Source organism: Pipra filicauda, unplaced genomic scaffold (genome assembly GCF_003945595.2).
Source record: "Pipra filicauda isolate LSUMZ 115617 unplaced genomic scaffold, ASM394559v2 scaffold820_size145981_pilon, whole genome shotgun sequence".
Lineage (NCBI taxonomy): Eukaryota > Metazoa > Chordata > Aves > Passeriformes > Pipridae > Pipra > Pipra filicauda.
The window spans coordinates 88,440-115,079 of NW_024104999.1; the positions used below are offsets into that span (position 1 = coordinate 88,440).

At 56.8% G+C, this 26,640-nt stretch overlaps 2 protein-coding genes and 1 long non-coding RNA gene across 9 annotated transcripts in view; all 3 read left to right on the forward strand.

Annotated features, from left to right (window-relative positions):
* The window catches only part of ASXL2 (ASXL transcriptional regulator 2), a 67,743-nt gene extending 54,581 nt beyond the window's left edge, over positions 1 to 13,162 (forward strand). For all 3 annotated transcript variants that reach the window (XM_039390448.1, XM_039390449.1, XM_039390450.1), the window contains 6 exons: positions 434 to 574; positions 1,974 to 2,137; positions 3,136 to 3,232; positions 5,025 to 5,130; positions 6,587 to 7,238; positions 8,857 to 13,162. In XM_039390448.1, coding sequence (XP_039246382.1) covers positions 434 to 574; positions 1,974 to 2,137; positions 3,136 to 3,232; positions 5,025 to 5,130; positions 6,587 to 7,238; positions 8,857 to 11,172 — 3,476 coding nt within the window. In that variant the 3' untranslated portion in view covers positions 11,173 to 13,162. The remainder of the gene's footprint in view (positions 1 to 433; positions 575 to 1,973; positions 2,138 to 3,135; positions 3,233 to 5,024; positions 5,131 to 6,586; positions 7,239 to 8,856) is intronic.
* A 350-nt stretch (positions 13,163 to 13,512) lies between these two features.
* Positions 13,513 to 15,653, forward strand: LOC120325092. Its single transcript, XR_005566914.1, has 3 exons — positions 13,513 to 13,820; positions 13,939 to 14,002; positions 14,165 to 15,653. It is a non-coding gene; the product is annotated as an uncharacterized LOC120325092 (long non-coding RNA).
* Positions 15,654 to 19,304: 3,651 nt separating this feature from the next.
* LOC114003216 (dystrobrevin beta) overlaps positions 19,305 to 26,640 on the forward strand; it is a 37,677-nt gene continuing 30,341 nt past the window's right edge. For all 5 annotated transcript variants that reach the window (XM_027749914.2, XM_027749912.2, XM_027749915.2 and 2 more), the window contains exons 1-2: positions 19,305 to 19,404; positions 19,743 to 19,822. The gene's annotated coding sequence lies outside the window, so the exon portion shown is untranslated. The remainder of the gene's footprint in view (positions 19,405 to 19,742; positions 19,823 to 26,640) is intronic.

The window sequence follows — 26,640 nt, forward strand, 5'->3', positions numbered from 1 at the left end:
TCCCGGGGCTTGGCTGAGGGAACAAAAGCTGTGACAGTGAAGTTTAGAAAGGACACATAAAGTGTGAAGAGGTTTTTCCTGATGGTGAACTCTAACAGGAACTCTGTTAACTCTGCAGTGTTAACAGGACATTCCTGGGTTGGATTCCCACTATTCCAGGTGGGAAATAAATGGGGACTCACAGGAAAATAGCCTCAACCCACACATGGCAGGGCTGTCCATCCCTTTGTTTTGGGATAGTCTCATGGTTCCAGAGGGGTGTCCTGCATTCAGCCTGTTGGGCAGTCAGTGCTCCAAGAACAGAGGAGTGTTTGTGTCCTGCAGGTGCCTGTCCCTGACTCCAGGGCTGGGGTTGTGTGTCAGAGAACCTGTTCCATCCAAACAGGGCCTTGCTCTGCCCGTGCCTGTGTCCCAAGGTCTCTTTTCCCTGCAGGTTGGGAAGGGAAGCAGGCAGAGGGGCAGTCCAGCAGCCCCCAGAACTCCACCTCCAGCTCCTCTCCCTCTGTGAAGCTCGAGAACTCCCTGCCAGGGCTGGGCAAGAAGCCATTCCAGAGATCTGACAGGCTCCATGCAAGTAAGAGCCCCACTGCCCTGCTCCCAGAGCTCGGGCTGCTCCAGGGCAGAACAAAAGCCTGGAAGAGCAGAACTGAGTGAAGTGTGTTAATTCTGTTGCTGGGGGGACTTCTGGGGAGCCCTGGGAGGTGCTGCCAGTCTGCTGTGGGAATTGGGATAAATAATTAGGATGAATAATTCAACCTTCCATGTGCAAATCAGCCTCTCTCAGTCCTCCTCATCAGGGCTTTTTCCTGGGAATTTGCAGCTGTTTGAGAGCACAAAAGGACCTGCACTATCTGTCAGACCTTTTAATGTCCTTACACACTCTGATAACATGAACAGGGAAAAAGAAATCCCTTCCAGATGCTCACCCTTCAGACCCTGCTGTGGTTTGGCTCCCGGCCCCTCACTGGGGTCTGGGCTTTCTCAGCCCTCCTGACCTTTGGGGTTCTCTTTACATTTACCAAGGGTGGTGTTGATCTTCTTATAGGATCACAGAATGTCCTGAGCTGGAAGGGACCCCCAGGGATCATCCATCCAACCCCTGGCCCTGACAGACACCCCAACAATCCCCCCCTGTCCCTGAGCTCTGGCAGCCTTGGGGCTGTGCCCATTCCCTGGGAGCCTGGGCAGTGCCAACCACCCTGTGGGGAGGAACCTTTCCCTGAGGTCCCACCTGCCCCTGCCCTGGCACAGCTCCAGCCCTTCCCTGGGTATCACTGCTGTGTTCCATTTCCTTTGGGTGCATCCCAGTCTGACTGGCCACCCCCCACAGGGTTTGAAGCTTGGATCAGAAGTGCATTATCAGCAAAATGGGAGATATTAAACATCTGAGCTTAGATGGTCCCTGTGGGTCCCTTCCAGCTCAGGACATTCCGTGATTCCCTTCCTGTGTCATCCCCCCTGAACCAGCAGCACAGCCCCAGAGCTGGGGCACAAAGGGCAGTGCTGGACGTGGGGGCTCTCACACAGCAAAGCAGAGGGACAGCAAGGTCCCCCTGGGGTTCCCCTGTGTCTGCTGGGGGGGTTCCACACGAGCACAACGAGCTGATGGGTTCTCCTGGAACGCTTTTTGCCGTGAACAAATAGGAGAGTCCAAGGAGAAATCCAGAGGATCAAACTGACCTTGACTGGAGGCTTGGAACAGAAAATTGATGTGGATAAAAGGAGTTCTAGAAACACTCCTGAGAACCCCTTCTTGAGTGACAAGAGGGTGACTGAGCCAGGCTGCAGTGCCTCAGGTGTGGAATGTTCTGGCTGGGAGGGACCCCCCAACTCTGCTTTTGGCTGCACATGCAGAGTCAGACGTGATTCCCCAGCCCCAGAAGGGATTCCTGCTGTGGAATGTGCAGGGGGGGGCTCCAGAGGGGCCCTGCAGCCCCTCGGGGTTGGTGTGACGGGGCTGTGGTTGGTTGCAGGGCAGCTCAAGAGGGCCAAGTGCGCCGAGATCGACGTGGAGACGCCCGACTCGATCCTGGTGAACACGAACCTGCGGGCGCTGATCAACAAGCACACCTTCTCTGGGCTGCCCCCCGAGTGCCAGCAGCGCCTGCTGCTCCTGCTGCCCGAGGTCGACAGGCAGGTATGGAGGGGGCTCACACGGGGGTCCTGCCCAGCGGGGCGTGGAGGTGTCCCAGGCCAGGCTGGAGCCACCTGGGATAGTGGGAGGTGTCGCTGCCCCTGGCAGGGGCTGGGACTGGATGGGCCGTGAGGTCCCTTCCAACCCAAACCATCTGGGGTTCCGTGTTCCTGTGGTTCCAGACACCCAAATCCTTTATTTATGTCAGTGGGAGCAACCCTTTTCTTCAGTGCAGGAGGTGCAATGGTTGGAAAATCCTTCTGGGATTCAGCTGGGGGGGTGTTGCTACCATGGATGTGTGGGCAGCAGCAGGGCTGTGGAGGGCTGAGCTGAGGTGAGGGTGAGGAGGAGCTCCCACAGCCCCTGGGATCCATCCTGGAGCTCCCACAGCCCCAGGATCCAGCCTGGAGCTCCCACAGCCCCAGGATCCAGCCTGGAGCTCCCCCAGCCCCCAGAATCCATCCTGGAGCTCCCACAGCCCCTGAGATCCAGCCTGGAGCTCCCACAGCCCCCGGGATCCAGCCTGGAGCTCCCACAGCCCCCAGGATCCAACCTGGAGCTCCCACAGCCCCCAGGATCCAACCTGGAGCTCCCACAGCCCCGGGGATCCAGCCTGGAGCTCCCACAGCCCCAGGATCCAGCCTGGAGCTCCCACAGCCCCGGGGATCCAGCCTGGAACTCCCACAGCCCCCAGGATCCAACCTGGAGCTCCCACAGCCTTGGGCATCCAACCTGGAGCTCCCACAGCCCCGGGGATCCAGCCTGGAGCTCCCACAGCCCCAGGATCCATCCTGGAGCTCCCACAGCCCCAGGATCCTGCCTTGGCCGGGCACGGCCAGACTGACGCTGTTGCTTTTCCCCGCGCGAGTTCCAGGGGGGTTCCCAAGGGACCTGTGGCAGCCCTGGGGCTCCTGCTGGTTCCAGGGCGATTCCCTTCTGTGTTCCAGGGCGATTCCCTGCCCTGCCCAGGGGTGACCTGCCTGTCCTGTGTCCTGTTGCAGGTGGGGGCTGACGGGCTGATGAAGCTCAGCGGCTCCGCGCTCAACAACGAGTTCTTCACCTCGGCCGCCCAGGGCTGGAAGGAGAGACTGTCAGAAGGTAAATCCTCCCCTCCCCGAGCCCAGCAGGCTCCCAGCTGGGCAGGGGCTGGGGAATGCCTGGAGGCTGTTCCATGGAGCCCTGCAGGGACTCACTGCAGGCTGCCCAGCCTTTGGAAGCGAAGGCAAGCCCAGAATTCTGGGACCTCCAGGTCAGAGGCACTGCAGAGGGAGTTCTCTGTTCAGCTTAAAATGTGGAATAGAGAAAATCTCTGGGAAAGATGAGAAAAGAAGGAAAAATGTGTTTAAAATGCCTCTGAAATGATGGTGGAGCTGTGGCACTCCAGAGTTGTGGTACCTGAACAGAGACACTGCTGAGCTCAGGAGGGAAGGGGAGTTCTGTTGCCAGAGCTGGGCACTGTGTCCTGAACAGAGACACTGCTGAGCTCAGGAGGGAAGGGGAGTTCTGTTGCCAGAGCTGGGCACTGTGTCCTCGGCCAGGGTCAGTGTGGTGTCCTTGGAGATGTCAGTTTGGATGTTTAGATTGGATATTAGGGAGAAATTCTTCCCTCTGAGGGTGGGGAGGCCCTGGCACAGGTTGCCCAGAGAAGCTGTGGCTGCCCCTGGATCCCTGGGAGTGTCCAAGGCCAGGCTGGACGGGGCTTGGAGCAACCTGGGACAGTGGGAGGTGTCCCTGCCCATGGCAGGGGGTGGGATAGGATGAGCTTTAAGGTCCCTTCCCACCCAAACCATGCCACAGGTTTGGTGGTTCTGTACAGCACAAAGTCAGCCATTTGCTGATCTGTGAGGCTCCTGCACCTTCAACATTCATTTTACCTTGAACTTAGAGGTGTTTATTTCCATTATTTGATCACATCACATCACTCTCTGGGGGCAGGGACCACCTCCTGCCCTGTGGAATTGAGGCATGGCCTGTTCCCAGAGTTTCCTAAAGACTGCAGCACCAATCCTGAGTGCCTCCAGGAGGCAGGAATATCACTCATGCCCAGGGGATTCCCCTTCCAGGGCTGACCAGGCCGTTCCCTCTCCTCCTGTCCCTTGTTCCCTGGGAGCAGAGCCCGACCCCCCCCGGCTCCCCCCTCCTGTCAGGGGGTTGCAGAGCCAGAAGGTCCCCCCTGAGCCTCCTTTTCTCCAGGCTGAGCCCCCCCAGCTCCCTCAGCTGCTCCTGCTGCTCCAGCCCCTTCCCAGCTCCCTTCCCTGGACTGCCCCAATTCCACCCTGGCAGGAACTGTGCTCCCAGGGGACACTCAGCTTCCCTTTGGACAGATTTCAGTCACTGCACAGAGAACAAACTCAGCAAGAATTTCTTACAATCCTGCTATTTGAGCAAATTGTCGAGAGTCCAACTGTGCAGTGATGGAACCATTCCATGTCTGTGGATCCCTTTGGGGAATCCCCTCTCTGGTGACTGCAGTGTTGGAGAACACCTGATTCCTGTCACTCCCCTCCTGGGAATGGTGTGGGAAGGAGACAAACCTTCAGGTCATCAAAGCCCTGCCGTGGTGTCAGCGATGCCCTCACGGGACCAACACATCTCACACACCCTCACGGTCCAGAGCTGCTGGGGAGGGCTCTGAGGGCACAGGGGAACGTTTGTGGGCAGCCACAAACCCCTGGGTGGGAATGTGCCCCTCGGGGGTGTGAGGGGGGTTTGTTGCCCTGCCTGTGCCAGCAGAGTGTCCAGAGGAGCCCCTGGGGCTCAGGTAGGGCTGCAGCATCCCGGGGTGCCGGGGCTCCTGGGACAGGGCTGTCCTGGGGGGGTGAGGGCTCTGGGCTGGGCCTGGTCCATCCACCCTTTCCTGGCTCTGACAACCCCCCTTTGGCACCCGCAGGCGAGTTCACCCCGGAGATGCAGCTCCGGATCCGGCAGGAGATCGAAAAGGAGAAGAAGGTGGAGCTGTGGAAGGAGCACTTCTTCGAGAGCTACTACGGGCAGAGGTGAGAGCTCAGCTTGTGCCCGGGCCCTGCCTGGCCAGGGGTGCCTGCTGTGTGTCTGTCCAGCCACAGACACTGCTGTCCATTAGTCCTGACCCCTGAGGAAGGTTCTGGCTTCACCTGCCCGCCAGGGAGCTGGGAAGTGCCAGAGGGATCCAGGCCAGGCACGAGCTGTTTGCTGCCCCAGTGCCTCATGCTTTGCCCTGGGCAGCCCTGTTCTCCTTAGGCAGGATGTCCTTGGACTTCACACCTTTTCCCATTCCTTGCCACGATCCTTTGAGCCACTCCCGTGGTTCTCCTGGTGCTGGGGCTCTGGAGGCCCTTGGAGCTGTGGTGGCTGAGCATGTCCCACCTCTGGTGTGCTGCCCACGTCTCCAATCCCACAGCTCTTGGTTAAACTCCCAAACCTGCCCGTCTTTTATCCTGTGTTTCCTCTTGGTTTAAGATTTTCCCACCCTCTGGGCTATGGGGAGGTTTCCAGGTTTCTGTGTGAGTTACTGAGAAACCTGGGAAGGAGCAGACACATAAATAACTGATAAGGGATTTCTTATCCTGCCTTTCTGCTTGTTATCCAGATTTTCTGCTCGTTCTGGGCCTGCAAGTCCGTTTGCTTCCCATTAATCCAGGGTGTTTTAACCCTCCAGAGCATCAGATCATGCCATGGTCTGATGGGGATGCTGTGGGTGAGCCAGGGCTGGGGTGTGTGTATGTACAAGCTGTAGTACCAACTACAGGAATACACCAGGCTGGGGGTCCAGGTGACCTGGTGCATTGGTAGGAGCTTTACTCAGCCACCTCACCCAGGGCTCTGGGTGCTGAAAGGTGACAACAGCCACAGTCTTGGAGCTTTAGGGGGACAGGGGACAGCAGGACAACGTGGAGGGGACATGTGGAATAGCAGGACCTCAGTTCCCTCCAGCTCCTGAGAGCTTCTCTGGTAGGAACCATTCCCAGGGTCTCATTGGGCTGGGCTTCCTCAGGCTTCGTGGGGTCATGTTTGGGAACAAAACAGAATCTGATGGTTCTTTGAGAGGGGTGGATGAAGCTAATCACCCTGGGAATTAGATTCCACGTTTTTTCCATGTGTCCCTTCCTGCCAGAGTCAGCGTGTGGGCCCAGGGCAGCCCCGAGCCAGGGGCTTGTTCCCACCCTGCACAGGAGCCTGTGGTGGCTGATACAGGGAGTATTTACTGTTGGCCAAACCCCTTGGATTTGCAGCCTGGAAAATCAGTGTCTGGACAGAGGCCTGGAGCTTCCTGGTGTCCCATTTAGGTGGTTTTAAACTTTGATACCGATTTCTGTTTTTCATGTAAGAAGTAACAGCACAGAAGGTTCTCAGAGCTATGTGAGACCTTTATTCGGGGTGTGGGGTGCAGAGGATCCTGCCCCTGTTTCCCCAGGGATCGTGTGTGGGTTTTGCACAGATGTTTTACCGACTCTGCCTCTGTTTCTGTGCCAGTTCTGGGCTGAGCCCCGAGGAGTCGGAGCGGCTGACGGCGCATCCCGAGGCAGAGCCCGCCCAGCCCCGCGGCGCCCCGGCAGCTCCACGCCGGGAGCACGGCACCTCTGCCCCCGAGGCCAAAGCACAGCCAGCCCAGGGAGCACCAGCAGCGAAAAAAGGGGGAGAGGAAGGAAGAGAGGACGCACCAAAGCCGGCCAAGCCCCCCGAGGCCTCGGTGAAGCCCGGCGACCGTTCTCCCCCTGTCAGAGAGAGAGTCCAAGGGGAATCCGTTCAGGAGAGACCCCAAAGTGCCGCCAGGCAGAAGCCAGAGGAAGAGAGGAAGCACAGTGCAGCGAGGGAGGTGCCAGGGAGCGAGGCCCTGGGTGCCCCCAGCAAACCAAAGAGCCCCGGGGCAGGGGAGGCGGCAGCGAAGGGGCAGAGCCCGGCGGGGGCTCCGGCCCCGCCCGAGAAGAAGCCCCCCGTGAGTGAGGCCATGGAGGTCAGCGTGGAGGCCCACAAGAGGAAGTCAGAGAGCCCCGAGGAAGCTCCAGCCACCCCTGAGAAGAAGCCCCGGGTGGTGGAGCCCTGCCGGCACCACCAGGCATTTCGGAGCCAGCCCCAGCCCTTTCCTGCCGCCGGGACCCCCGTGCCACGAGTGCCCCCCCTCAAGGTAACGGGGACAGAGCCACGGCCCGGCCGCACACGGGGGCCTCCCGTGGAATCTGGGAATCCCAGAAGGGTTTGGGTGGGAAGGGACCTTAAAGCTCATCTCATCCCACCCTTGCCATGGGCAGGGACACCTTCTGCTGTGCCAGGTACCAGGGTGGAACCGGGGGAGCTGCAGAGGGACTGCCAGGCTGTAAGGACAGAGCAGGGGTGCAGAGAGCCTTGTGGGTGTGGGAGGTCCAGCTCCAGGAGGAATGCCATCCATGGCTTCCTGAGAGCCAGTTCAGCACTGAGTTACTCCTGTGTCTGGAACAGGCCGTGTGGCACCACTGCAGATGGTTGCAGCAGCCGAGGGCAGCAGTGCCAGCTGAGGAGCAGGGAAGGAGCATTTGGGGAAACACCTCAGTTCCAGAGGCCCTTGAGCCTGCCCAGTCTTCCCAAGAACCCACCTGGGAAAGGAAATGGGCAATTGGTCACTGCTGGGACGGGCAGGACAGAAACATTCCAGGCTTTGCCCCTCGGGTTTGGGAGCCAGGTCACAGGACCAGGCACCTGCTGCTGAACCTGCTGGTTTGGGGCCTTAGGCAGAAGCTGTTAATGGGAAACCACTTAATTCCTGCATTTCTGTGTGTCCTGGGAATTCTACTCCCCTATATCAGTATCCTTGATTTACTAAAAGGCTGCGAACTCAGAGCTTTACAAGCAGTTCATTATTCTCACCGTGTTGCTCAGTACAGCCCCAAGGCAGGAAAGCAGCAATGGAACTGTCAGTGACACAGAACTGGGGGGCCATAAGGAGACCTGGAATAGCACCCAGGAAGGCTGGTTGGGCTGCCAGGGAAATAAAGGGGTTGGATTTAACAGGGTGAGTTGAAGGGACTGCAGATGGTGACTGCAAAAGCAGGAGAACATGGGGACAGGTGTGTCATTCCCAAAACAAAGAGAGAAGTGGTGAAGTGGCTGCTCAGAGCTCAGTGGGACTCAGGGAGGTTTTGTGGATATGGAAAACAAATGTAACCTCAAATAAACCCCCTGAGGTCCCTGCAGGGGGGACAGGGGAGCACCGAGGGCAGGGCAGGGCTCAGCTGGAAAGAGCAAACGTAGAGAAAGTCAACTGGGACACTGAGGGGAATGTTTTGGAAGAAAGGACTGAAATATTGGCATTTAATCTCCAGGCGGAGGGATTATTATGGTTTGTACAAAGACACCGAGGGGACGAGTGTGCAGGGGGAAGAGCAGGATGGTGACACCGGCCTTCCAAAGGGCAGAAATTCCATCTGAGGGAAGTGTGGAGCAGAGGAAGGGCCGGCAGGTGTGGGACAGCCCTGCAGGGAGGAGCTGGGTGGGCTCTGAGTGTCCGATGGTTCTCGCTGTGACTGTGAGGGACGAGCTCCACCCTGAGCCGCTGGGGTTGTACTGCACTTAAACTGGGGGTGAGATCCAAGGGCCCTGCACCTCTCCTGTTACTTGTTTGGAGAGGAGGGATGTCTCCAAAGGGGCTTCCCCAAAACTACAGCCGGTTCTCTAAGACTAACCCCCTCAGGGGGCCAGCCCTGAAGCCCCCAGCCCGCGGGTGGGACGTTCCCCGTGTCTCAGCCGCGCTTTGCTCTGCTCTGTTCCAGATTCCCGTCTCCAGAATCTCCCCGATGCCATTTCCTGCGGGCCAGGTCTCTCCCAGGGCACGTTTCCCCCTCTCCCTCGCCAGTCCGGGCAGGACAGGGGCCAGGACCTTGGCCGACATCAAGGCGAGAGCCCAGCAGGCCAAGGCTCAGAGGGCAGCGGCCGCCGCCGCCGCCGCCAGCGCCGCCGCCGCCGCCTCGGCCGGGGGGGCCGTGCCGGGGCCAGGCCCGGGCGGGGGGACACCCCCGGGCAGCGGCACCACCCAAACCCAAACTGGAACGGCGGGGAACGCACTGGAACTGGCAGGAGCTGGAAGCGGGGGAGGTTCGAGAAGGTTTCTTCCCCAGTGCCCAGGGCCCTGTTCCCAGGTGGAGAGCCCGGCGGCGGAGCAGGGAGCTCCTGGCAATCCTTCTGGAGCACAACTACAGCCAAGGGCCCCCGCCCGGCCCGGAGCACCCGGCACCGGCTCCTCCTGCACAGCCCCGGCACTAGGGAATGGGAGTGGGAATGGGAATGGGAGTGGGAATGGGAACGGGGGGGCCGGGCCGAGCCCCCCGCAGGTGACGGTGACCCCGGGGACGGGATCCCCGCGTGCCGGGACCGGGGACAGAGCGGGGACGGCCCCCTGTGCCCGCGGGGCTCCGGCGCTCGGGGACGGGCCCGGCTGCGGCACCGGCACGGCCGTACCCGCGGGAGCACCCACGGCCTCGGGAGGGACCAGCTCTGACGAGTCCAAAAGCAAATCCCCTGCCCCCCTGGTGTCCTCACTTCCATCCGCAGGCCCCGAGGCCCAGGCTGGAGCTGTGGGCGCTCCTGCCCCCGTCCCACCCTGCGGCGCTCCCTCAGCAGCACCCGGCCTTAAAACCCCCCCGGGCGGGGCCCTGCCCAAAGCCAGCTCCAGTATTCCTGCCAACAACCCTTTGGTCACCCAGCTGCTCCAAGGCAAGAGCGTCCCCCTGGAGCAGATCCTGCCGAAGCCGCTCACCAAAGCAGAGATGAAAGCGGTGCCCTTGGCTCCTCGGGAAGAGAAAGGGGTAGTGACTCCTCCCGGCGCGGTGGGGAACGGCACCGGGGCCGAGGCGGGCGACAGACCGTCGGGTTTGCCCTCACAGCAGCTCGGGAAGGTCTTCTGCCAGAACAGGCCTCTGCCTCACATTCCAAGGACCTTCCCGCTCCCCTCGGGAAAGGAGCCCGGCCATGAGCAGCACCAGTGCCACGAGGCGCTGAGCAAGGCGACCCAGGAGCAGATCCTCCAGACCCTCATCAAGAGGGTGCAGAGGCAGAATTTGTTGCCCGTCCTTCAGCCCTCGCAGCTGAACCTCCCACACTCAGGTTTCCCAGTGGAGAACAGTTCCACCAGCCAGAGATTCATGCTGGGCTTCACGGGCAGGAGGACGTCCAAGCCTGCCATGTCTGGTCATTACCTGCTCAACATCTCCACCTACGGCCGCGGCTCGGAGAGTTTGAGGAGAGGCTTCTCCTTGAACCCCGAACTCCGCCTGGGGCTGAGCAGTCCCGCGGAGGGTCCCAGGGCAGAGTTTGGGGAGTGCGAGGAGGGGGCCGGCCCGGGCAGCAGCAGCGAGGAGGACGCGGATGACGAGAGCACCGGCGACGAGCGGGAGCACTTGGGCGTCAAGGAGGAGCCGCAGGCGTCCGGTCAGCGTGAGAGAGAGCGGGGATCTCACAGCACCAGCCCCGTGGGTCCCGGCTCCCTGGGGACGAGGGCCGGGAAGGCCGAGGCAGCGCCGGCAGCCGGCACCAAGGAGAGCACTGCGGCGCTGGACGGCACCGCGCTGGCCCGGGACCTGCTGCAGGCCGCGCAGGAGCAGATGGCACACGCCATGAGGGGGAGGATGCACAGCAGCCCGGAGCTCTTCGGGCCTCCCGCCCCGTCCCCGGACTCGGCGCAGCCCCCGCTGCTCCCCGCCCCGCACCCCCCAAAGGGCTCTGCCGGGGCGCAGCTCCTGGGGCCCAGCTACAGCGGCACCATAAACGTCTCCACCTCGCCCGACGTGAGCCAGGGCTCACTCATCACGGGGCTGTCCGAGTGCAACCAGCTGGCCAGTTCCATGGGGAACGTCATGTCCTTCTCCGTGACCGTCACCACCATCCCCGCCGGCCAGGCCGTGAGCTCCGGCGGGCACGGGCAGCCCCTCCCGGTGCAGGCCTTCGCCGAGGACGGCGGCGTGGAGGACCCCCCTTCCAAATGTTACTGCAGGTTGAAAGCCATGATCATGTGCAAGGGCTGCGGGGCCTTCTGCCACGATGACTGCATCGGCCCCTCCAAGCTCTGCGTCTCCTGCCTCGTCGTGCGGTAACCGGGACGGCTCGTGGGGAAGAGGATGGCTCCATTTAGGGTTTGCTTTCGGAACTATGTTGGGAAGAAACAGGAATTTTACTGCCTTGCACAAGAGACACGTTACTGAATCAGGAAAACAGAGTAGAGTCCTTCTTTCATTAACGAAAGAGCACCTTCTTGTACAGGGAGTCGAGATCGCGCTCGACTGCGTGAATTGTGACAAGAGTTTGCACTTAAGGAATTATGTAAATATGTCACATTATTTTGTTTAAAGATATTTTTTCAATCTTTTAGGAGGTAGTGTTTGACTTGTGCTGCAGTTTCAGTAACCCCAGCCCGCTCTGAGCGTGTTTGCTGAGCTCTGCTCGACGTGGGGGCTCCAACCCGCAGCCTGTGGTTGGTCTTCTCCTGGCAAGGAGGAGAACGGGATAATCCCAATCCATCCGTGTGTGCTGACCGGGGACAGAGCCCTGAGAGGGCTCCCTTGGCTGCCCTCTGGTTCAAATCTTTGGGAATTGGAAGGCACTGCCAGTGTCGTGCCAGCCTTTCCAGTCATTGCCTTCCCCCCGTGACCTGGCTGTTCCCAGGAGGCTCCTGGGCTGTGCAATATGGGCTGGGGTTTCTGAGCTGCAGATCCTCTCCCGGGAGGCACTTCCAGTCACACATTGTGAGGGAGGTGGTGCCTGGGTGTGTGACTGGGCAAACTGAAAGAAGGAACTGTCCCGGCCATGGGGCCCAGAGTCCCTGGAACAGCTCAGGAACTGGGATTGTCGGTGCCCCCTGAACCACTGAGAGCAGAGCTCACACAGCTGTGCTGGGACTGTCAGGACCGGGCAGGAATCTGCTCTCCTGGGCGTTCCCAGTGAGCTGGGAGGTGCCCTCCTGCAGCCCAGGGCCAGCAGCTGCTGGGACACGGGGGCAGGTGAGGGGCACAAAGCGTCACCCTCGGACCTGCCACGTTCTGGGAAGCGTTTTGTGCTCCTCCAACCCCCCCGTGGTCAGACATCTCCAGTTTCTCTCCAAGATTCTGTGTTTATTCCGTGTAGGGAAAGGCAGTGAGTGTCTGGTTGGGCCTCTCTGGGCAGCTCTCTGTGTTTGAAGAACCAAACCAGGCTCAGCTCAGCTCGGGTTGGGCTCAGCTGAGGGGAAGGATGGGCTGGGGATGGGGCTGCCCCTGCCCCTTGTGCCTGACGGGGCCAGACACAGCTGGGGACGCTCGTCCTCACTGTCCATTCCTGGATTCCTTCCGCTGGAGGATGGAAACTGCAGCAGCCCCGCGGTGGCCCCGCGTGCCCTCGGGAGCTGAGGACGGGCTCACACGGGGCACTCGTCACACCAGGGCTGTTCAGAGACCACCGGGCTCGGTGGGCCCGTCCAGTCCCACACTGTCCCTGCCCGCCTCCTGGTCAGGGAACAGAGCTGGGTATGTTTTTGATGGAAAAGCACTGAATTCACTTTGAATCCAAAGGCCTTTTAAAGCTGAAGCAATATTCCCACGGCAGTGGGACGGCTGTGTGGTGCACGGGGTCCTCAGCCCTCCTTTCCTCTCCCTTGGCTGTACTACTGCTTCCCCTTCCCTTCTCCCCCCGGGAACCTGGCACGTGGTGGGAGGAGCAGAAATAATTGTCTGGGAGGTTTTTCAAGGAGCAGGCACTGCCCAAACCTGCCAGAGCTCCAGGAGGGTTTGGACAGCGCTCTGAGGCACAGGGTGGGATTGTTGGGGTGTCTGTGCAGGGCCAGGAGTTGGACGTGATGGTCCTTCCAGCTCAGGATATTCCATGGTTCTGTGATTTATTTGGTGATGGTAAGGAAAAGGGAGTTGCAAACTAAATCCCGTGGTAGCAGGAGTGTTTCCTTCCCTGCCCTGCAAGTGCAGCTGCCTCCGGAGCAGGAGCTGCAGCATCACTTGGTCTGGGACTTGCTCATCTTGAATTCATTGCAGAGCAGTGGCCCCCCCTCTGTCTGATTCCACATCACTGCTCAGCCATCCCGTGGAGAGGATTTAGGGATTAGAATCTTATTCATTGCAGAGCAGTGGCCCCCCCTCTGTCTGATTCCACATCACTGCTCAGCCATCCCGTGGAGAGGATTTAGGGATTAGAAATGAACTCAATTTTTTTTAATCTAAAACTGAAATCTCAAAAAAAACTGCACAAAATTGCTCTGCGAGCGTCTCGCGTTGGTGGTGGTTGTTGCCCAGGAATACCCCAGGCTGTGTGTGTTCCCACCACTTCCCACTTCCAGCTGGTGTCCTGGAATTCTGAGTAACCCTTGTCCATGTCCCAGTCCTGACAGCAGGATCTTTGCACCTGGCTGTGACCCAGTGGCACTGGCTGCAGTGTGCACTGGAGAAGACCATGGGCAGTGACCTGCCTGTGTCCCTGAGCACTCACCGGTGTCTCACGGGCTGCCGCTGAAAAGACAATTCCAGTGTTCCTCTGGCATTTCCCAAACCATCCCTGCCCTGGCTGTGCTTCCAGCTCCTTCATCCCATTAAATTTTACCGGTGTCCTCTGCTGTGCATGGATTTGGGGCTCTGTGCCAGTTCCCTGGCAGTGCAGGGAGCTGCTGGTCCCTGAGCTGTCCCACGGGAATGTGCCCGCCTGGCCCTCGCTGGCCCGGGGTGGGATGGCTGGTGATCCAGAGGAGGATGGCTGGTGATCCAGGGTGGGATGGGTGGTGATGGCTGGTGATGGTGATCCAGGTGGGATGGTTGGTGATCCAGAGGGGGATGGTGATCCAGGTGGAGTGGCTGATGATCCATGTGGGATGGCTGGTGACCCAGGTGGGATGGCTGGTGATCCAGGTGGGATGGCTGGTGATCCAGAGGAGGATGGCTGGTGATCCAGGTGGGATGGCTGGTGATCCAGAGGAGGATGGCTGGTGATCCAGGTGGGATGGCTGGTGATCCAGAGGAGGATGGCTGGTGATCCAGGGAGGATGGCTGGTGATCCAGGTGGGATGGCTGGTGATCCAGAGGAGGATGGCAGGTGGGATGGCTGGTGACCCAGAGGAGGATGGCTGGTGATCCAGGTGGGATGGCTGGTGATCCAGAGGAGGATGGCTGGTGATCCAGGTGGGATGGCTGGTGATCCAGAGGAGGATGGCTGGTGATCCAGGTGGGATGGCTGGTGATCCAGGTGGGATGGCTGGTGATCCAGAGGAGGATGGCTGGTGATCCAGGTGGGCTGGGTGGTGACCCCAGACATGGAGGTGGCCCCAGGCTGGCACTGGCCAGTGCAGGATAGTGGGTGGTGGCTCGGGAGTTCACACCTCTGTCAGTGCCTTAGTTCCATTTCATGGATCAACACTTTGCTTGGGCTACTTTTCTCCTGTTCAGACAATAAATTCTCTTAGGCCCGTCCCTGGTTTGAACAGGCTCCTGGTGCAGGCTGGTGGAGCAGCTCTGCGGGTGTGCAGAGGGCACTGATGGGGAGGAAATCCTTGGGATAATGGGCTTGGTGTAATAATCACTGCAAGTACCCCCCTCTTGGAATAGGGTAAAGCCTTGGAAGCTGCAGCTGGTTGTGGGATGATGTGTTTTAGAAGGGGAGATCCTGCAGCCTGTGTAGCTGCTGGCATGGGATCAGCCTGTCCCACTGCTGAGGCTCCTTCCTGCAGGACAACAGCCCCACCTTCACACTGGATTTATGAACAAAGGGATGTCACAATGTGGGTTAAACCGTTAGACTTGGGTTCCCAGGGAATTCATCCAAGAGCACTGCAGGGAATGCTGGCATCCCAAATCCAAAATAAATGATTCTAAAGCCTGACGTCAGAGTTTGGGTTTTGGCAGAGAAAGGAACCTCAGTGAGGAAAGAGATTCAGGTTTCAGTCTCCCTGTTCAGGAAGCAGAACTGGAATTACAGCCTGACCAACACTTCTCTTCCCAACCCCAGACCCCACGGACGGGTTGTGGCACTGGAAGTGCCAGCACAGCTCTGGGAGTTCAGGTTTTGAGCCAGGTGGGCATCAAGGGAAGGAATTTGGTGTGGAATGTCACTGTCCCTCCCTAAGTCCCCAGGAAAGAAGAGGTTCTGAGCAGTTGCACTGGTTGGGGAGCTGTGTCTTTGTTCTGGTTGTATGAAACAGCTGCTGGGGTGGTGATTCCAGGTCAGGTCGTTGCAGCCCGAGGGATCCTCAGGTCCTCACCCCCGGGGGGTGTTGCTGCTCCAGGGGCAGCTCCAGGGGCAGCCAAGCCCATCCTGGGGCGGGAGGGTGGGTTGGAAGCGGGTTTGGGGCCTCTCTCCTGGGGAAGCTCAGTGTGAGGGTTCAGGTGAGGCCGGGAGGGTTTGGAGAACGGGAGCGGGATGGGGTTTCCCTCTGCAGGGACTCAGGTTTGGCTCAGGAATAGCCTCACCAGGGAAGGATCCCTTGGGAGCTGAGCTCGGGCTCAGCTGGGAGAAGGGGGCTCAGCTGGGCCCTGGGGTCAGCGCTGGAGGGGCTCAGCTCTGAACTCTGGGATCCCCCGGCAGGAATGTGGGTGGCTCTGGGAATGTGGGGGGGCTGTGGGGCTGGGAGGGGCTGGGGTGGCACTTGCACCCTGAATTCTCACTTTGATTAGCACAGATTAATTGGGGGGACACACACCACTCCCAGGCTGCCAGGGGGTGTTCCAGGCCTGGGGGAACGCGTGGGGTCCGTGTGTGTCCCACGGGGCCAGAGCGTGTGCTGGGAGGGAGAGATCCCGAATTTCCCTCGTTCCCCGGGTTGTTTTTAAATGCTATATGTTTGCTATAACTGCAGAGCGAGTTTAAGAGCTTACAGTAATATATTTTAAGTAATATATATTTTAGTATCTGTAAAAGGCGTGGGCAGAGGATGGTTTCTGAGGTGGATAACAGGGTACAGGGGGGAGCAGTTCCTCGGCGAGGCCAAGGGGGGGGTTCTTGCAGGAAAACTGAAAAGGTTCAGTTTTTGCCATTAATGCAATAAAAATGGGAATTCTCACAAAGAAGCAATCCAATACTGTTTCCCAGAGGCTTTTCCTGTGTGGACAACAGGCCTGTAAACACAGTTCCAAAATTCCTAAACCTTTGTCTTTTGCCTTTTTAAAAGGGACTTCAGTTGGGCTCAAGGGGCTGTACAGCAAAATCAAGGTGACACCATTTGAAAATGTATTTTTACACAAATAATATAGAAAAAAAATCATATTTTACATAAGAATTTTAAGTATTTGAAATATGTGTATATATATATACTGTATGTACTTCGTATATGCTTTATTTTACATTTTCAATGTATTAAAAAGTATTTGAGCTGGTTGGATCTGAGGTGTGATAATGTCTAAAACACACCAAACAAAGGCAGAGGAGCTGGGAGGGAAGAGCAGGCGTGAGCTCTGCAGGGAACCACTCGACTGTCAGAGCTGCCCTGGGCAGGGCTGAAGGGCTTTCACCCCAAAGCCACTGCCCTGAGGGGTCTCACTGGGGGGAAGGTGAACTTGGGGGGCTGTGAAGGGATGAGCACTGCTGTGCCTCAGCTCCCTGTCCAGAGGGATCCCACCTTCATCCCACTCCTCTCCATCCCCCACCTGCAGAACCACCTGAGAGGGAAGGACAGCTTTGGGAGCCGGTTCACATTTAAGGTGTGTGGCTGAGATAAAATAAAGAATAGCAAAGTGGTGGAGCTGCTGCACTTCCAAACAGACATTCCTTACTCCCCTGGCACTGCTGCATCTCCCAGCCCTTCCTCTCCCAGTTTAAAGCTGAGCTGAACTGGTCTCCCGTCCCTTTGAGTTCAGGCTCCTCCGATGCCGCATCACGGATTTTATACTGGAAAAGCTGGGCCGGGAGTTTCACCCTTGGGGGCCTCTGGGCTCCTCCTCGTGGTCAGATTCCAGGGATGGGATCCCACGGGCCACGAACACGGTGCAGCTGCTGCAGCTTCCCCCGGGCCTGCTTCCCAACAGACAGGATTTACCTGTCCTGAAGGGGCAGGTGTCACCTTGAGCCTCATGCACAGAGGTTTCAGGAACACTTTTTTAATCTGGTGGACAGAGATGTCCCAGGGATGTGCCCAGAAACCGACTCCAAGGGTTTTCCAGCGCCTTCCAGGTGAGTGCCAGCACAGGCTCTGTCACAGGCCACGCTGAAATCAGGAAACTGGTGAGGGTTGTACAGAGAAAAAAAAAATAAAAAATGGCAATTTTAAGGCAGTGAGGTGATTTCTGGGCATTTAAACCAGCAGGGAGCAGTCCCACCCAGGAGCAATCCATCAGGAACACGTGTCCATTGGGATGCAATCCATGTGTCCACTGGGATGCAACCGTGCCCTTTGGCAAAGGTGGGTTCATCAGGTTTGCTGCTCGTTTTGCTGACAGGGAACTGCACTTTCCTGGCTTTATAAGCTGGTTTTGACACCCATTATGTCTTCTTTTGGCACATTTTAAGGGGAAAACTTGGGTTTACTACTAAGCCTTAATAAACCCTCTGCAGTTCCCTCGCTTCTTGGGGTCCCTAAGCACTTGGGGAGCACTGAGCTGTAGGTTTGGGAAGAAGAAAGAAACAGGGAAAAAACCTGTGTCAAGTGATGGGAGCTTGATTTCCCTGAAATGGAGGGATTCAGGGAAACAGGTGTGAAACCAGCTCTCCTGATTTTCTGCCAGGAAAGCTCTGAATGCACTTAACAAACTCGGTAAAATCAGCAGGAGCGTGAGACACCTGAGAGTGGGCAGGAGCCTGAGATTTCTTTTCCCTGGATACATTAAAAATACCAGAAATGTCTATTTTTGAGTGTGGAAAGGTGTTGTGAAGGGCTTGGGAACCTGCCAGTGGGAATAATCCATCCCGACCCTCGTTGCAGCTTGGTGACATCACCAGATTTTAACTTGTTCTTCTCCTTTTTAATTCACGCGAATAATTAATTAGTTAAGTAAATAAGATCCTGAGCTGTTTTTAGCCAGGCAGGACTCCCCTGGGACCCTCGGGAAGGAGGAGGATGGGCACAGCCCGCAGGTAGGAAAGAGTGAAGCCTGAACTCCCCATATCAGAGACATAAATAACTAAAGCCAGGGCACCACCTGGTGTTTTTCCAGGTTCCAGCACTTCTCCCCACAGCCCTCACTGGGTTTTTTCCCAGTGCTGGTTTGGGTGGGCACTGCCGGGGAGGTGTGGGGGGAGAGGGATGGAGGGTGGGTGGCACCTGTATCCAGGTGGGATGCGGGTGGGAAGGGGTGGATGCGGTCAGGGAATCATGGAATTGGTGGCACCTGTATCCAGGTGGGATGTGGGTGGGAAGGGGTGGATGCGGTCAGGGAATCGTGGAATTGGTGACACCTGTATCCAGGTGGGAAGGGGTGGATGCGGTCAGGGAATCGTGGAATTGGTGGCACCTGTATCCAGGTGGGATGTGGGTGGGAAGGGGTGGATACGGTCAGGGAAACATGGAATTGGTGGCACCTGTATCCAGGTGGGAAGGAGTGGATGCGGTCAGGGAATCATGGAATTGTCTGGGTTGGAAATGCCCTCTGAGACCATGTTACGACCCGCCCCAGAATGGGGTGAGTAACCCGGGTTCTTATTAATGAACCCCTCGGGGTGCATTAGAGTGAAACGACACCGAACGATCGGCGTTCGAAAACATTGTCTATGTGGGGTTTATCTTAGGACGATTTTCTTTCAAAGGTAAACGGGTATGTTGCCGTTCTGGGTGTCATCATCTGCATCTATCGTCTGTAGCAATATGGTGTAAAGATAACCTTTAGGGAAAATGCGTAAGGGAGAGAGGGAAACACAGGGCTGTGTGTGTGAGGGGTGAGGGGACGGTTGTGAGGGCTGGCTGTGGATGGAGCTGTGAGGGGACGGTTGTGAGGGCGGGCTGTGTGTGTGAGGGGAGGGACGGTTGTGAGGGCGGGCTGTGTGTGTGAGGGACAAGCGGACGGTTGTGAGGGCGGGCTGTGTGTGAAGAACAAGCGGATGGTTGTGAGGGCGGGCTGTGTGTGTGAGGGGACGGTTGTGAGGGCGGGCTGTGTGTGTGAGGGGACGGTTGTGAGGGCGGGCTGTGTGTGTGAGGGACAAGCGGACGGTTATGAGGACGGGCTGTGTGTGTGGAGCGCGGACCGGGGGCTCAGAGGCCGGCCCCGCCGCTGCCCTGGCCGCGAGCCAGCGGGGCTCGGATTGGCGGGGGGCCGCGCGGGGCAATTGGCCGGGACCGTTGGAGCGCGGCCGGGGCTGAGGCGGCCCCGCCGGCCCTGGAGCCACCCGGACCCCGCGGGAACCCACCGGGACCCCTCGACCGCGGCCCGGGACAGGTGGGAGCTCGGGGCGCCGGGCTGGGCCCGGGGGAAGCGTCCAGCGGGGGCCGGGCCGGGCCGCGGGGCCCGTGGGGGAGCCCCGGCGCGCAGCGGCCCCGGGCTGTGCGGGCAGCGGGGCTGGGCCGGGCCGGGCTGCGCTCTGCTCCAGAACAGCGGCTGCTGGGACACGGAGGGTGCGGCTCCAGCGCTTGGGATTAGCGGGAGACACCACCAGGGCAAAAGCAGCGCCGTGTTGTGTCTGCGAAATACGGCGGATGTAATTTTTCTGTGGGAAACCGCTGCTTTCTCGGAGGGAAAAAAACCAAACCACTTCCTTTTTTCCCCCATCTTTTTAGGTCGTCGGTTAAATGTTTGGAGAAGGAACCGAGCCCAGGAAAGTGGGAGCTGCCCAGAGAGGCTCCTCAGTGTGATCCAGGTACCGTGATCTGTTGGACTGACTGTGGGATCAAGCATAAATGCTGTTATCAGGTGCCTGTTTCTTACAGAACTGGTCCTGAATTTTTCATTTCTGACAAACCTGTGGCCTGGAGCAGTGATTTCTGCGTTTTCTGTCATGTATAGGACATGTAAAAATATTCCTCTGTGAGATACACTCCTCTACTTGAAATTCCCACAGAATTGCGTCGTTGTGGGACACATCCCTTGGCTGGGGAAGGTGAATCTCATGATGGAATGGTTTGTGTGAGAAGGGACTTTAAAGAACATTTAATTCCCCTCTCCCTGCCATCGGCAGGGACACCTCCCACTATCTCAGGTTTCTCCAAGCCCTGTCCAACCCAGCTTTGGACACTTCAGGGATCCAGGGGCAGCCACAGCTTCTCTGGGCAACTCGTACCAGGGTCTCCCCACTCTCAGAGCCCCAGTGTAGTGCTGTCTCCTTCCCGAGGGGATTACTGAGCCACAGGGAACGGGCAGGGTGGCACAGAGATACTGTGGAAATTGTTTCTGTGCTGCTTCAAGTCTCAGATGGGACAGAATCAGAGTTCTGGAGGTTGGCAGTAGTTGTGTGTTGCTGCCCTTCAACTGTGCTCTGTACTTCCAGTTTCTTTGGTTACTCTGGTTCCTAAAACTGTTTCTTTCTTCTTCCTGTTTCTTTCTTCTTCTTTTCCCTTTTTTTCTTCTTCCCAAACCTACAGTTTAGTGCTCCCAAAGTGTTTAGGGACCCCAAGAAGTGGGGGAACTGCAGAGAGTTTATTAAGGCTGATGCTGGCACAGGTTGCCCAGAGAAGCTGTGGCTGCCCCTGGATCCCTGGGAGTGCCCAAGGCCAGGTTGGACGGGGCTTGGAGCAACCTGGGCTGGTGGGAGGTGTCCCTGCCCGTGGCAGGGGTGGCACTGGATGGGCTTTAGGGTCCCTCCCCACCCAAACCTTTGATCATTCTGTGCTCTGTCTGGTGTGGCTGCCCAGTGACAAACCATTCCATGTGCCTGAACCAGTTGTTCAGAAAGTTTCAGTTCCAGTTTTCCTCTGCCCCCTAAATCCTCGCTGTGCTTCCACCTGCCCAGGATGCTGCTCCAGAGGCCTTTTCCTCGGCCACGTTGTCCTGTTAAATCCTCTTTGGGTTTTTCCAGGATCCCACTGGTAAGGGGCACATCCAGGAGCTCCTGTAGGTGCCGTGGGGCTCCCTCTCATTGTTCCCTGCTGGTTCTGTGCTGCTGAATGCAGAAGCCATGCCAGGATTGCCCCAGGCTCCCCAGGATTGTCCCAGGATTGTCCCAGGCTCCCCAGGATTGTCCCAGGATTGCCCCAGGCTCCCCAGGATTGCCCCAGGCTCCCCAGGATTGTCCCAGGATTGCCCCAGGCTCCCCAGGATTGCCCCAGGCTCCCCAGGATTGTCCCAGGCTCCCCAGGATTGTCCCAGGATTGTCCCAGGCTCCCCAGGATTGCCCCAGGATTGCCCCAGGCTCCCCAGGATTGCCCCAGGATTGTCCCAGGCTCCCCCCCAAGGATTGTCCCAGGCCCTGCCCCAGGATGTCCCAGGATTGTCCCCCAGGATTGCCCCAGGCCCCCCGTCCCAGGATTGTCCCAGGCCCCAGGATTGCCCCAGGATTGCCCCAGTCCCAGGCGCCCCAGGATTGCCCAGGATTGCCCCAGGCTCCCCAGGATTGTCCCAGGATTGTCCCAGGCTCCCCAGGATTGCACCAGGCTCCCCAGGATTGTCCCAGGATTGTCCCAGGATTGCCCCAGGCTCCCCAGGATTGCCCCAGGATTGTCCCAGGCTCCCCAGGATTGTCCCAGGATTGTCCCAGGCTCCCCAGGATTGCCCCAGGATTGTCCCAGGCTCCCCAGGATTGTCCCAGGATTGTCCCAGGCTCCCCAGGATTGCCCCAGGATTGCCCCAGGATTGCCCCAGGATTGCCCCAGGATTGCCCCAGGATCCCCAGGATTGTCCCAGGATTGTCCCAGGATTGTCCCAGGATTGCCCCAGGATTGTCCCAGGATTGCCCCAGGATTGTCCCAGGCTCCCCAGGATTGTCCCAGGCTCCCTGGTTTTTTGGAGCAGGCTGCTTCTTTCAACAGGCTGTGGGTCATTCAGAACTTGTTGGCTGTGGGAGAAGAAATCATGGTTTTGTTGTCTCTGTTTGGTTTGGTGTTTATTAAAAGACTTGTGCCAGTGAAGACTTTTAGGCAGCCTAGATCTGGGAGAAGAGGTAGGAGACCTTACAATGTGATATCTGTTGTGGAGTTTTATTTGGCCAGGTGCATCTCTTTGGAAACAAAGGGAGTTATGATAGCAGGGTGCCAATTCATTACTAAATTTTAAAAGGATTGGATGTCTGAAGGATGTTCTGTGGTTCAAAACCACTTAGAATTATAATAATTCAAAGTAGTTACTGATTGACTACAGGGGTGAGGTATTTTTCAGTCTTCATCAGTGCAGCTTTTAACTTCATTTGGGTCAAAGGACAGACTTGGTGATGATGGAGGTCTTTTCCAAGCTAAATGATTCTGTGATTTAAGAGATGGGGGAGTGAAGGGGTTGTTCTGGCATAAGGCAGACAGGGAGGGAGCTGAGGCCTTAATTTAACTTATTTTTCAAAACAGAAAGTGCCAAAGCTTAAGGGAGTTTTAGTTTTCAGTGCTTGGTTTTACAGAAGCAATGGCCTGTCACCAATTAAAGTTTTACTTCTGGCTTACTTTGGTTTTGCTTTTAAGTTAATGTAGGAGATGAAATTAAAGAATTAAAACCCAGCAAGCCCTTTTATCCCTGACTCAGCTGTGATCAGGAGAGTGGTTCATATTTCCAGGTGTTTCTCACTGCCCCTGGACTGGGATTACTGGGATTGCTGGGGTTTCCCTTCCCTGCAGCTGTGCCAGGGGAGCTCTGGGTGAACTTTGCTGAGGGTTGGGTTGGGTTGGTCCTGTCAGTGCTCCCAGCTGTGTCACCTGCTGCATCCCCCACCCTGGGTCAGGAGGGAAAGGGGCACAAATGGAGCTCAGAACATCTCCTAATAATGAATATTCCCTTTGGCTGAAGAGGCAGCTTTGGAGTTCTCTGCTGTGCTCTGTGAGCAGTGCTGGGCCCCTGCAGGGTGCAGTGGCTGGGAAGGGTTTGCCAGATCCATTTTGGGAAGCACAGCTCTTAATTAGGGTATTTCCAGCTTCTTACTGCTTGAAAATCCTGGTGGAATGTTTCATTACCTTACCTGACAGTGGCACTGCTTTATTTTAAGGAGACAGTTTGGGCTGCTGGATTTGCTCTTGTTTGCAGGCTCGTGGTGAATCCCACATACAGACCTTACCTTCAGCCTCCAACAGATTGTAAAAAGCCATTCCTGCTGCTCAGGCTTTGGGGCAGTTCAGTGCAATCAGTGTTTGGCTCTCTGGGTACTCAAGTAAAGCATTTCAGTGTCGTGGGCACTGAGTGTCCTGAATTCTCTGCCCCCTCTCTGGTTTGCTGGGGAACAGATCTGACTGTGTGTAAACACAGAGTGTTGCTGGGTACCTAAAATATCACCTGGGGCAGGAACCTGCAGTGCCTCTGTCACCCTGGGCACTGGCTGACCCTGGAGTTCCTCAGGGCTGGGATTTCTCTCTGTTCTGGGCACTGACCTGACACTTGCAGACCTGAAGTGACAGAAATGCAGATGGTCTGGGACTCTCCTGGGTTTGAATTTGTTCTGTTTTGTCCTGAGGGAACCTGGAGCTTCTTTTTAAAGTCGTGTTGAAAGCTTTGGAAAGTTTTCAGAGAAAGCCACGGTTAATGTTGGTACTTGTTCCATCTTTGTTTAACTTGCATCCAGTAAGATCTGTATCCATTTCTGACCACGTGGGCACGGGAGGTTGCTGGGCTCACACTGGGGCTTAGGCCAGGATGTTTTCATGGAATCACGGAATGACTGAGGTTGGAAAAGCCCTCCCAGCCCATGGATCCTCCCTGTGCCCCATCCCCACCTTGTCCCCAGCCCAGAGCACTGAGTGCCACGGCCAGGCCTTCCTGGGACACCTCCAGGGCTGGGCACTCCAAACCTCCCTGGGCAGCCCCTGCCAGGGCCTGACCACCCTTTCCAGCAGGAAATTCCTCCTCCTGTCCCACCTGAGCCTCCCCTGGCACAGCTGGAGGCCGTTCCCTCTCCTCCTGTCCCTTGTTCCCTGGGAATTGGGGACCCTCCTGGCTCCCCCCTCCTGTCAGGGGGTTGCAGAGCCAGAAGGTCCCCCCTGAGCCTCCTTTGCTCCAGGCTGAGCCCCCCCAGCTCCCTCAGCCCCTCCTGCTGCTCCAGCCCCTTCCCAGCTCCCTTCCCTTCCCTGCCCACGCTCCAGCCCCTCCCTGTGTCTCCTGTGTGAGGGTGCCCATGGATCCAGCCTGGCCAGACCCCTCTGCAGACCCTTCCTGCCCTCCAGCAGACCCACATCCCACCCCCTTGGGGTCATCCACGACCTGACTGAGGTGCCCTCGACCCCCTTGTCTGGACTCGGATGAGAACCTGAACCAGGGCTGGGCCCAGCCCTGACCCCGTGTGACCCCCCTGGCCCTGTTCCCAGCTGGATGGCCTCCATCCCCCATTCCCTAGCCCCGGTTTGTCCCACAGGAGTGTCCCTGGCCATCCAGTTCTTTCCCACAGCAGCAACTGGAGGCCCTGAGGGGTGGCAGGGGCTGTGTCCTGCAGGAACAAACCTCAGTTCTGACAGGAATGGCAAAGCATGGACAGGGGAAAGCTTCATTTTTTAGTACTAATTTTTTTTTCCTAAACTGCCTGATTGCCTGTTCATGTTTAGTGAAGTTTGCTGTGTTATACGGGCAGGTTTTTGCAGAGTTTTCCAAACCAGCTTTGGATCCACTGCATTTCTGGGGGTAAAAAAAGGAACCTTTGGCTCGTATAGAATTTCACTGCCAAGTTATAATCACTGAGGAGTCACAATCCACTCCCTGGCTCGTGGCCCAGTGGGTTTCTCACTCACACTCTTCCAGGCTGAAGTGAGTTTTGGTCTGTAAAGGTCTCACACGAGCATTTGAGTCCAGAACCTGTAAAAACACCCGTGAGACACCTGGGCCTTCAGGATTTGGGGCCCTGCTGCTGGAAGGTGCACATTGGTTCCCAGAGATGCTCCTGTGCTGGCTGGGCACGCAAAAATAACATTTTAAAGTATTTTTTCCTACTTTTGTGCACAGTTACTTATCCCTGCAGTGGGGGGACCAGAGTTTGAAATTTTAGGTTAAACTGGAAGAATGATCAGAAATGGTTAAAATAGCCTTTAAAAGCAGATGTTGCCAGACCACTGGAATGTATATAAAAGGTTTATCTTTTCTCCTCCCAGGGTTAGATATGTCCCTCTGGAATCACTTCCAGATCAGTTTGTCCCCCTAGGAAGAGGCTTAGGGGAAAAACAGGAATATTTTTGATCAGTTACCTTTATTAATGTTGGACTGCTGAGAAAAGGGAGGTTGGAATATGAACCATGAGCTTGAAGGGCAAAGAAATGAGGAAGAGCATCCACAGAGGGAGATGAGGGAATGAAAGCAGTCATTGGGGGGGGGGTTCTTTGTTCAAATTAGGAAAGAAGAGTAAAAATACTTCATATTTTTACTGAAATCTAAGATGAGTAAATGTAAACACCCTTATATAATTAATACATTTAATTTTATACTTCAACAAAGTATTTATTACGGTTCAGAAATTATTTTAAACTGTTTAAGTGAAATGTGAGTTGAAGCCCAAAACAGTAACTTCTTCTGCCAGTGCAGGTATGCCCTGAGTTTTTATTCAAGATCTTCATCCCAATGATATTTTTACGAGTGAGTGAGCTGAGGGGGGATGAAAGCTTTTCCTTGAACCACCAGGAATATTTGTTCCTCCAAATCAGAAAGTCACTCAGCTTCCCTCTGTGTGTGTCAAGCACAGCTCGGATCAACCTGTGCCCCAAAGAGGGATTCTGATTTATTTTAATTACAAGTTATTTCTGAGCACAAATAGGTCTGAGCACAATTTTATCCTCGTGCAGCAGCTGCAGTTAGATATTATCTCTGCTAGTAAAATGCAACATCGAGAATCTGAACAACCTCAGATTTAACAATTTGCAAATTAACTTTTTCTTTCCTTTTTCTGTTCTCTTCGGCTGGTGAGGCTGAGTTTCAGTGCAGACCACTGTCTGGAGGTGGTTATCAGATCCTAAAGGTCAGAGCCTCCTTTGGAGTAAAGGTGGAAATAAAACAAAATAAAACAAAATTGACTGTCAGAAGAAAAAAAAACCAAATCTTTGGCCGATTCAGTGAGTTGATGACTAGATTGGAGTCATCCAGCAGCAGTGAGGAAGCCCCTGGAGCTGCAGGTATGAAAGCCAAGGGCCAGGGTTTCCAGAGGAGGAGCAGTGGGGCAGGAGGGGAAGGCTGAGCTGGGGCAGGAGGAGCAGGAGCTGCCTCCCTGGGCCGTTACCTACAGCTGATGAGCTCCAAGAAGAGCGAAACCTCGTAACAAAGGTCCTGTAGTATTGGCCTAAAACCTGGGAGCACCTGGGAACACCTGGGAACACCTGGGAGCACCTGGGAATACCTGGGAGCACCTGGGAACACCTGGGAATACCTGGGAACACCTGGGAGCACCTGGGAATACCTGGGAGCACCTGGGAACACCTGGGAATACCTGGGAACACCTGGGAGCACCTGGGAGCACCCGGGCTGGGGAACCACAGGAACGTGGGGCAGAGTCAGCACTGGCTGGACCTGCTGGAGCAGGGCAGGGAGAGCAGCCAGCAGGGCTTTCCCTGCATTTGTCCCAGTTTTCCTGCAGCCAGGATT